Here is a 10,530-nt window from a genome sequence, read left to right as displayed (position 1 = left end):
AGCACCCTCACTGGGGAGCAGAACTTAATCTGCTGACAGAGCTACACCTCTTCATAGCAGGCTCAGATCACTCTACTCCCTGTGACCTTTGTAACTGCCCTGCCTCCCTTCTCAGGAGCTCTAGTGGGGGGAGGTGTCAGCTGGGTTCCTCCTGCTGCTATCTCCCCAGGACATCTTGGATCCACCCCTTACCTCCTAAACCCTGTCCCTAATTCTCAGTTACCCCCAGAGCAGCCAAGGCAGCTAACCAGTTCCTGTATCTGGAGGCCAGGGGGCCAGAGAGTGGGTAAGGAAGGATGAGCAGGTCTCCATCTCTGTGGTCTGAATTCCAAGGCCGGCTCTCCTTTGTCACCTGAAGGCCTTCTCATGAGGTATTGACTACTTCAGCGCCTCAGGAGCTGGGAAACTCGTGGAGGAGGAAAAAAATTCAAGCCTCCCTCCCCGCTGGGGTGAGGGAAGAACAGCAAGGGGAGGAGGGAGAGGAGTGTGCCTTGCAGTGGCCTGGCTCCAGGATGGAATGGCAGCCGGAGAATGTCACAGGTCAGCAGCTTGGACCCCTGGCTATAAATAGAGGCCGAGGGCTCCTGTCACATCCAGCAGAGGGTCTCAGCTTCCTGTGTGGCAGCGTCTGGCACGCTGTGGCTCTGGCCAGCATTATGTTAACCCTCCCTTACTCCTGGACAAACCAGGGAGGCACGCTCCTCTCAGCCCCTCGCCCTTGAGAAGTCAGTCTTACCAATGAAGGGCAGGGCTGCCTGGATCTGCGAGCAGCGAGCGTGAGGGGCACAGTCACCCTAGATCTGGCTGGGCCCAGGTTTGGGCGCTGACTGGATCCAGAGCTGCTTCCCCAGGAGGTCAAAGTCAGGGCAGAAAGACAGCTCTCTTCCCTAGGCTGCAGCTGCGACCCTCTTAGATAGTCAAAAACCTTTGCCTACTTTTGCTCACTCCACAATTAACTGAATCTGAGGCTTGCGAACCAGGCCTACTTGTCTACCCAATAAAGCGTGTTTTTTGCAGAAACAAATTAGGGAAGGGCGCTTAAGTGCATGTGGTAGGGCGTATGCAGTGGGGGTGTATCACTGCATGCATGTTTTCACTCATGCCGGAGGAAAAACGAAAAAAGGAAAAATTCTTCCTCGATCATCCCAGCCATTCCCGGCCCCTTGCAGGTGTGCCCACGCAGCCCCCCTTCCCCCAAATGGCACCCCCTCCCAACCCCTTCCCGGCGCTTCTCTGAGGCTTTATCAAGCCGCCTGCAAGCGGGGAGGTCACATACGGGACAGAAACATTATGGAGATTCGACCCTCGCGCCCACTCCGGGGCCACGGCCAAACCTGCCGCAATCCTCGGCGGTCCAGGCCTCACAGGGCGGGTCGGGTTCCTGAGCTCGGCTGAAGGCCGGCCCGGGGGAAGAGGGCAGCTCCAGGCTCTAGGGGGCGCGCAGCCCCCTCCAGAGGGCGGACTCCGAGAGAACCTACCCAGCTACCGGAGACGTCACCGCGCCACAGGCTGGGGATTGGCCGGCTCTCTTCTGTGGCGACTGAGTATCCTAAAAGTTCCGGTTCCAGAGTTTGGGTCGCCAAAGACGCTTTCTCGTCGGAGAATGACTACAACCCCCAGAAACCAACGGGCCTCTCCGAGAGGAAGGCTCGTCTGAGGATGCGTAGTAAGGGCGGCTGACCCGGAAGCCGGATGTTCAAAGGCAGCAACCAGTCGGAGCTGCAGCCGGCGCGGGCTCTCGCCTCGGTGGGCGGGGTTATGCTGCGTCTGGCGCGCGGGGCTCTATCTCGCGTCGGGAGCAGAATCCTAGAGCTTTAGCGGAGCGTGGGGTGGGAGAAAGGGTGGTGTTCCGTACCAATAGCGCCTCAGCGTTCAGGGTTGGCCCTGGGCGGTACCCTCACTCGTCTGGACCCGGCTGCTGCTTCTGGCTGCGCTAGGAGGTCGCGCAGGCAGGAGGCCTCGGTCGGAAGGGAGGGAGCGGCAGCATCCAGGTACGCCGTCTGCCAGGCCCGAGCCAGGGCCGCCTGTCCGCAGAGGCGCGCCCGCTCGGGCCGGCCTTTGCTTTCCGCATCCTCCCACGCCCAGTCTTCAGGCTTCGGCGCCCTGGAGGTTACCGTGTACCCTGTGCCGCGATCTGCGCCGCTTCCAGCCCAGCAAGCTCCTTGCGGCCGTAGGTTCCTGTCACACCTTGACCGCGCGCCTTGGCCCCCCACGCTCTGACTCCAGTAGCTCTGACCCTTCCTTGTCTTGCAGTCCGCTGCGCCCTGCAATGCAGCTTTCCCGGGCACCCTTCCTGCTTATCGATTAACTGGATCCGCTCCTTTGCTGCTTTCAATTCCTGGAATGCTCTCCCCCTCCCTCTTCTCTACCGGTGTAAATCCTGCCCACCCTTCTAAAACGACAGCTGCCCCCCCACCCCGTCCCCACCTTTCTGCTAACTTTCCTTGAGCCTCCACCTTGTCTCTGAACTCTCAAAACGCCTCTTCTCTTCTGGTCACCGGCGTCTTCCACTTCGTCTAACAGAATTTGGGATGCATAGCTTATCCCCATCAGACCATAAGCTCCTTTGAGACAGAAGCCATATTCTCTGCAGCCTTTATAGCACGAGTAAAAGGTAGACAGATAAATGAGTAAATTTAGGCTGAGGTGGATGGATCCATTTGAGGAAATGAGGTTTCCAGAGGAGAGACCTGAGCCTTGAGGTCCTCCCATGTTTAGGGGGCAGAAAAAGAGAAAAGAGCCACAATCTGAAAAGGTTTTTGCAGATTGCACCCCTGTGTCATTTCCATTATGGTTCTTGTTTTCTTTTTCCTGTTTTTCTGAAACCTTCAGTCTAACCCCATAAAAGACCCAGCCTTGAGCTTTATTGAGAAAATGGATGTCCCTCAGATGAGAATGTTCTGCTAACCTCAAAATTTTCTTCATTTCCAAGGTTAATCCTTCTACCTGGGCTTCTAATTTCATCTTTTCCTGGGCCATCCTAGATTTTGTTCCATCCCATCCACCTCACTTTTATCCTCAGTTTAGCCACCAGTTTCTTCTCCTCTAAAACATATTCAAATCTCCTTATCAATAAGCAAAACAAAACTAGAATTTACTTGACCTTGTTACCTTTTCAGGCTGCTGCCCTATCACTCCCGTTCCCTTAACCAGCAAATCACAAGAATATCAATTCTTATCTTTGGGGCGAGAGGGGGTTATGATCCTTCTAATAATCTGTTTTTCTGCGTCCTGGAAAAGTGCATAGACACATGAACCTCGTGGGACGGGGTTCATGGGGCCTGCTGGGGCTCTGGCTAAGAATCCATGCTTTTTACTTAATGCCTGTTCCAATTTAGTGCATTAAATTGACTTCTGTCCTAGGTTTACCTGTGACCTGGTCACCTGTTCCCATCCAGTGATCCCATCTGACCAGTTTTCTTGGCACTTAACTTTACAGTAGTGTTTCCCAATTTTTATTCTGGCCCAATACACCCGAAGATACAGCATACCTCTGTCAGTGGTAGTGACTTGATACAGCAGTGATTTTCAACCACTGCTGTAGTTAAATGAAAATGCATCCCAGATGTTTCTGGAATTTCCTGTTTTCTTTCCGTAATTGTTTTCTTCAAACTGGCGTTCCCTTGGCCTCTTTCTCTTGGGTTTTTTGTTTTGTTTTGTTTTTTTAAATTTTATTTATTTATTTATTTATGGCTGTGTTGGGTCTTCGTTTCTGTGCTAGGGCTTTCTCTAGTTGCGGCAAGCGGGGGCCACTCTTCATCGCGGTGCGCGGGCCTCTCATTATCGCGGCCTCTCTTGTTGCGGAGCACAGGCTCCAGACGCGCAAGCTCAGCAATTGGGGCTCACGGGCCTAGTGGCTCTGCGGCATGTGGGATCTTCCCAGACCAGGGCTCGAACCCGTGTCCCCTGCATTGGCAGGCAGATGCTCAACCACTGCGCCACCAGGAAGCCCCTCTCTTGGGTTTTATCGTTTGTTTCAGTGACACTCGTTATTTCCATATGTATCCGTAGCCTAGCCTCTCTTCTAGGATTTGTTCCACATTTGCATATCCATGTGCCTGAATATTGTATTGAGCATCTTTTCTTTCTTGTTTTTTTTGGGGGGGGGCTGTGTTGGGTCTTTGTTGCTGAGCGTGGGCTTTCTCTAGTTGCGGAGAGCGGGGGCTACTCTTCGTTGCAGTACGCGGGCTTCTCATTGCGGTGGCTTCTCTTGTTGCGGAGCATGGGCTCTAGGCGCGTGGGGCTCAGTGGTTGTGGCTCGCGGGCTCTAGAGTGCAGGCTCAGTAGTTGTGGCACACGGGCTTTGTTGCTCCGTGGCATGTGGGATCTCCCTGGACCAGGGATCAGAACCCGTGTCCCCTGCGTTGGCAGGCGGATTCTTAACCACTGCGCCACCAGGGAAGTCCCTTTATTGAGCATCTTAACTTTAACATGTCCAGTTCATGATCTTCTTGACTGATGCTTACTGACACCACCATCCCCATACACACATAGTGACACACACCTGTTTCTTCTTTCTATTAGCAGTGTCCCACTCCATAAAGTTTCTTCAATTGTTAACTTGGAGATATTTTCAGCTTTGCCCTAGCCCATTCAGTTAATTAGCCTTGTTCTACTTCTAGAATAACTTCTTCATCTGTCTTCTCTTTTTCCACTGCTCTGCCTTAGCTCAGGATCTGTGAAAAGTTTTTGTTAATTTGAAAATAGGAGAAATCTCAGGTTGGATTAGACAAGAGAGGAAAATGAGGTTCTAGAAAAATTTCATCTGTCAGTAGATCTTCTGTCACTCTTCTAGGCAAGATGTACTATCCTGTTTCCAGCCTTCTTCCTCCAGCCCTGAGAAGAGGTGGTCCTATAACTGGTTAGCATCTGGCCAGGGTAATGGGGGATAGGAGGAGAAAGAATAAGTGAGGGGGAGGTTGAAGGCTGCAGGTGGTCTCTTTGCTGGGAGCTTGTTTATTACCTTAGTGTCCTGCTCTGTGTGTTCTTTTTGTTTGTTTGTTTTGTTTTATTTTTTAATAAATTTAATTATTTTATTTATTTATTTTTGGCTGCGTTGGGTTTCTTCGTTGCTGTACCCGGGCTTTCTCTAGTTGCCGTGAGCAGGGGCTACTCTTCGTTGCAGTGCGCGGGCTTCTTGTTGTGGAGCACGGGCTCTAGGCACACGGGCTCTAGAGCGCAGGCTCAGTAGTTGTGGCGCACAGGCTTAGTTGCTCCGCGGCATGTGTTTGTTTTCTTACTGTCTCACAGCTTGGGGTCCTTTCAAACCCCAGATAACCTGCATACAACCCTTTCTCATCTTGTCCCTGTGCCATTTGGTTTTCTTCCTCTGACCTTATTTAATATCACTTTCAATAGTCACTTGGAATTATGATTCAAGGAAGCTGTGCCTCAGTTCAGTGTGGGATCTACCCTCAGGGACTGGCTCAAAGGCAGTGTTCCGCCCATGGGACTTACTCTGAGAAACACTTAGATGTCACACCCTACCCCTGACCCCCTCAACCAGCTAACCTGAACTTTTCTCCTTTCAAATTCTTGACTTTTAAGAAAACTATTCTCACTAACTTCAGTCAGTCTTTTAATTTTAATTCCCTCAACAGAGAGGCTGAGAATACATTCATAGTCCCAAATTGAGAACATTTTGTTCAAGATGAGAGATTCCCATTCTAAACTTTCTCTTGTTCCCTGGCTCAGAATGTCCAGGGAACAGTTAAATTGGAAGTAATTTATCTCATGCAAATGTGAGTTAATTTGCTGGGGACACAGTAAGTTTCGTTTTAGCCCTTGGGATAGGTTCTTCGTTTTATGTTTGGAATTCAGGATTAATGCTGTAGAAGGTTATGTCTAATTGAAATAACATAAACATACTGTTGGCACTATTTCAAGTATATTATGGCTTAAAGAGATGCTTGAAGACTAACCTGGGAACCTGAGCACCATAAATAAGATGGTTTTATGGGAAAACAAATTGGATATTGCCCAGAAGGCTCCCATTCGATCCTCCTAGAGAGAATAATTCACTGCTAATGTTTAATCTCTGGCTACTTCAATAAATTCCCTACTAGCCAGAAAAACTGATGTGTGCCTAAAGTAATATACCAATTAAGAACATTTCTGGGTGGTCCATACCAGTCACGTCTTTCCATAAACACGGAGGGTCAGGTGTTAGCTGTAATGTCATTCAGATACACCTGGTTCCAGCTGTGTTTCTGTATCTTGTATGCAGACTTTATTTGCCCTTTTGAATCTTAAGAATTCCCGAACAATATCTTCCAGTATAAGACGCTGCATATGTCTAGGGGCCATTCAGAATAGAGTGCAGACAAACTAAGAAGTTATAAAATGGCCTTAAACAGGTAATTGGGCTGGGCAGATGAGGCCTTATCCTTGGGTCTAAATCTAGTCTGTCTTTGTAGGGGACAACATGCCAACTGCCAAGCAACTAGCCGACATTGGCTACAAGACCTTCTCCACCTCCATGATGCTCCTCACTGTTTATGGGGGCTACCTCTGCAGCGCCCGAGTCTACCACTATTTCCAGCGACGCAGCTCCCAGCGCCAGGCTGCAGAAGAACAGAAGACCTCGGGAGTCCCGTAGAACTGGGGGGCTTTTTACCTTGAGCAGAGAGACCTGAGGCATGTTGTGGAAAGACCTCACCTGCAATCATTTCTGAGTCAAGAGGATCAGGGCCTTAATGGTTTTCGAACTCTGCTGGGAAAAAGTGCCCATGTTTTCTCTGGTAGTCAGTTTGGAGAGGCTATTGAATCATAACAGGAATGGGAGGGTGAGGCACACCTACAGACATTAAATATTTTGCCATGTCTGTGTCTTGGTGTTTTTGTTTACTTGAACGGGGTATGGACTACAGAGGTGGGGTCTTGACTACCAGTTTTCTAGTCACAGACTGGATTTCCATATCTTGAGCTCTTAGCACCCATGAAGTAGGGGATATACAGTTCTAGGAGTAGTAATCTCAGCTCTCCTGATCTCAGAGAAAAGACTGTCCCAGCATCTGTATAAATCCCCTGAGAAGACTCTGTAAAGACCAAAGCTCTTTTGTGGTCAGTGACCATTCCTGGACCAATTAAACTGTGTCCAGGTAATGGAGTTCTCTGGCCAGCTTGGCCACATGTGCACTTCTGAGTCAAGGAGGCAGAGGCCCTTGTTTAACAGCTGTTAAAATTGCACAAAGTGGAGGCGGATAGTTCATAAAATGTGAAGGGCTTTTGGGCAGCCTACAGTAATGCAGTCCATCTCCTTAAGCATAGTGGGTATAGTATTAGCATCAGGGTTGATTTCTCACTGTGCCGCTGCACAACAATCTACCTGCAGGTCTGACTGCAGAGTTGTGAAGAGGATTTGAAAGAAAACAATGCATTCAAGGTAAAATCCAACTATGAAGGATATTCTTGCCATCATTTTTTTTTTGGCCACACGGCATGTGGGATCTTAGTTCGAACCCGTGCCCCCTGCAGCGGAAGCCCAGAGTCCTAACCACTAGACCGCCAGGGAAGTCCCACTACCATTTCATTCATTCATTCATTTATTTATGTATGTATGTATTTATTTATTTATTTATGGCTGTGTTGGGTCTTCGTTTCTGTGCGAGGGCTTTCTCTAGTTGCGGCAAGCGGGGGCCACTCTTCATCGCCGTGCGCGGGCCTCACTATCGCGGCCTCTCTTGTTGCAGAGCACAGGCTCCAGACGCGCAGGCTCAGTAATTGTGGCTCACGGGCCCAGCTGCTCCACGGCATGTGGGATCTTCCCAGACCAGGGCTCGAACCCGTGTCCCCTGCATTGGCAGGCAGATTCTCAACCACTGCGCCACCAGGGAAGCCCCCTACCATTTCATTTTGAGCTTTGAGGCTTGCTTGTTCACGTCATTCTTGGTGATCGCCCAAAATATCAACCCCTTTGGATACCTGTCCTCTCTCATGTACGTACTGCTCTGACCTTTGTCCCCCATTCCTAAACCTTTCACCTGAAGGCCCTCTTCCATGATTTAAAAGCTCAGCATTCCTATATACTCAACCCATTTACTCCCATTCTCTCTTGATATGTTAACCAAGGACTCCACTGCCTTCTCTGCTTTCTCACTTGCCTGTACAGACAGTAAGGTGACCGTTCTCTCAGCTCCCCAGTGCCACTTCTGAACAGTGTAAAATCAGTCCTTTTTTTTTTTTTTTTAATTTATTTATTTTAGGCTGCGTTGGGTCTTCGTTGCTGCGCGTGGGGGCTTCTCATTGCGGTAGCTTCTCTTGCTGCAGAGCACGGGCTTCAGTAGTTGTAGCTCGAGGGCTCTAGAGTGCAGGCTCAGTAGTTCTGGCTCGCGGGCTTAGTTGCTCCGCGGCATGTGGGATCTTCCCGGGCCAGGGCTCGAACCCTCATCCCCTGCATTGGCAGGCGGATTCTTAACCACTGCGCCACCAGGGAAGCCCCAAAATCAGTCCTTTTTGAGGAGCTTTCTTATATTCTCATTTTCACTCTATTCGAGAACTTGAATACTTCAAATCTTTGGATTCCTTTTTTTCCTTCCAATCTTTCACCCCTTTTTGGTCTAAACTGCTTCCCTGTCCAGCCTGTGCCCACAGCTGAGCCCCCGAACAGCTGCCCTGCCTCCAGCCTTACCCTTCTCAACCCCAGACCTTGCTCCATTAGTTATCTAACTCACCCTCTTCCTTCTTCTCAGTATATAAACTTGCTTAAGTGGTAGTTTCTAATTTAGAAGATTGGTTTGAGATTAAATGAGACAATTCATATTAATACTCCAGTACCTGACAAGCGATAAATGTCAGCTATTAACACCTGCTGCTGACCTCCACATCTGTATCTTCCAGGTTGACCTTTTGAGCTTCAGATATATCCAATTGCTTGCTATATCCACTCAAATCCTATAGTCCTCTCTAACTTGTCCACGACTAACAGCGTTCCTTCATATCTCCAGGACCTACTTGTTTTTTTTTCCCTTATTTTCACTATCATTTAAGTCAGGAATATGGGAGTCTTATTACACCACTCTCTGTACCCTACTCCCAACCAAGTAATTGTCTTATTAAGTTTTACCATTTAAACATCCATTCAGTCAGTTCTACCCTTGTCATTTCTTGCTTATACTTTTGCAGGAGCCTTTTAGGGGTCTTAGTTCCAATCTTGACCTCATATTTGCCACACTGCTGTCAGAGACATCTATTTGGAAAAGATTCAATTATGGCATTCTGCTTCGGATCCCCTCTGAAGCTCAACCATAGACAATAGGTTAAGAATCCCTGACCTATAAGGTCCAGTCCAGACTCCTTGGTATGGTGTATGAGGTCCTTAAGACTTGACCCACCTTATGTTCCTACATCACCCTTTGTGTTCTAGTAAAATCAAATGACCTGTGTGGTTGCACGTTGTTTCTTGTCTCCATGCCTGCTCTTGCTTTCTCTCTAAATGGAACATCCTTTCTATCTTCTTTTTCCTAAAAGGTTTCTCTGACCCTTCACCCTCCCATGCTGGGCCAAGTATCTATAGAAGACACCACTTTTTCTCTAAAAAAATCTTTAGAAGCACAGGTATCTAAGACAATTTTGAAAAGAAACAAAGAAGATGGGTTGGGGTTACCAGATATCAAGACATAGTAGAAAGCTAATAGTACTCTAAATGTTGTGGTACTAGTGCAGGAGCAGACAAATAGATCAATGGCACAGAATAATAAACTCAGACACAGATCAATGTATCTGTGAGAAATTGAATATGATAGAGGATACATCACAAACCCATGGGGAAATTCATACTCTATGTTGTTATGGATACATATGTGATTATAATAAAAGTATAAAAAATTGAAAGGACAATAGTAGTCATTACATTGGGGATGAGGTGAGGTGGAACAGGGCAGAGGTTAAAGGGGGTCTTAAATGGAAACTGTTTACTCACAACACTTCTACCACCAAATATGTTTTTCCCACACCAAACAATTCTCCAACTCTCCAGACACCAACTATGTCCTACAGTTCAATTCTGCCACTAAGCTACGTGGAGTTAGCGCAGACACCACAGGTTAAGGGCTCAGTCATTCACAAGTAGTGGGGTCCCCAGGTTACCCCCACTTTGCCTGACAGCTACAGATCCGTTCCCACGACCTCCTTCTCAGGTTTGCTGTGATGGCTCACATGACTGAACTCAGAGAAACTATTTATTATTGCTAGTTTATTATAAAGGATACCACTCAGGAACAGCCAAATGGAAGAGATGAATAGCGCCCATCCCTGTATCAGCATCTCTATGTGTTCCACCCAGAAGCTCTCTGAACCTCATTGTTTAGAGTTTTAATGGAGGTTCCATTATGTAAGCATGATTAAATCATCAGCCATTCAATGGTTGACCTAATCCCCAGCACCTCTCCCCTCCCAGGAGATCGGGAATGTGGGGCTGAAAGTTCCAGCCCTCTAATCTGCCTTCGTCTTGTTCCTCTGGCAACCAGCTCCCAACCTGAAACTATCTAGGGGCCCACCAAGAGTAACCTCATTAGCAAATAAAAAGATATG

The 10,530-nt window shown here is 48.4% G+C and overlaps 1 protein-coding gene across 1 annotated transcript; it reads left to right on the top strand.

Moving 5' to 3' along the window:
- The first annotated feature begins 1,737 nt into the window (after positions 1–1,737).
- COX14 (cytochrome c oxidase assembly factor COX14) lies at positions 1,738–6,824 on the top strand. Its single transcript, XM_082421512.1, has 2 exons — positions 1,738–1,991; positions 6,417–6,824. Exon 2 carries the CDS (start codon positions 6,425–6,427, stop codon positions 6,596–6,598), a length of 174 nt encoding a protein of 57 aa, XP_082277638.1. The 5' UTR covers positions 1,738–1,991; positions 6,417–6,424; the 3' UTR covers positions 6,599–6,824.
- The last annotated feature ends 3,706 nt before the right edge of the window (positions 6,825–10,530 follow it).

The sequence above is a fragment of the Balaenoptera physalus genome (assembly GCF_965194825.1).
Source record: "Balaenoptera physalus genome assembly, chromosome: 13".
In the NCBI taxonomy this organism is placed as follows: domain Eukaryota; kingdom Metazoa; phylum Chordata; class Mammalia; order Artiodactyla; family Balaenopteridae; genus Balaenoptera; species Balaenoptera physalus.
Note: the sequence above shows the minus strand (reverse complement) of the source record. Positions and strands in the feature narration are given on the sequence as shown.

Coding starts and splice junctions, on each gene's coding strand:
- COX14 (XM_082421512.1), top strand. CDS start 6,425: ATGCCAACTGCCAAGCAACTAGCCGACATTGGCTACAAGACCTTCTCC.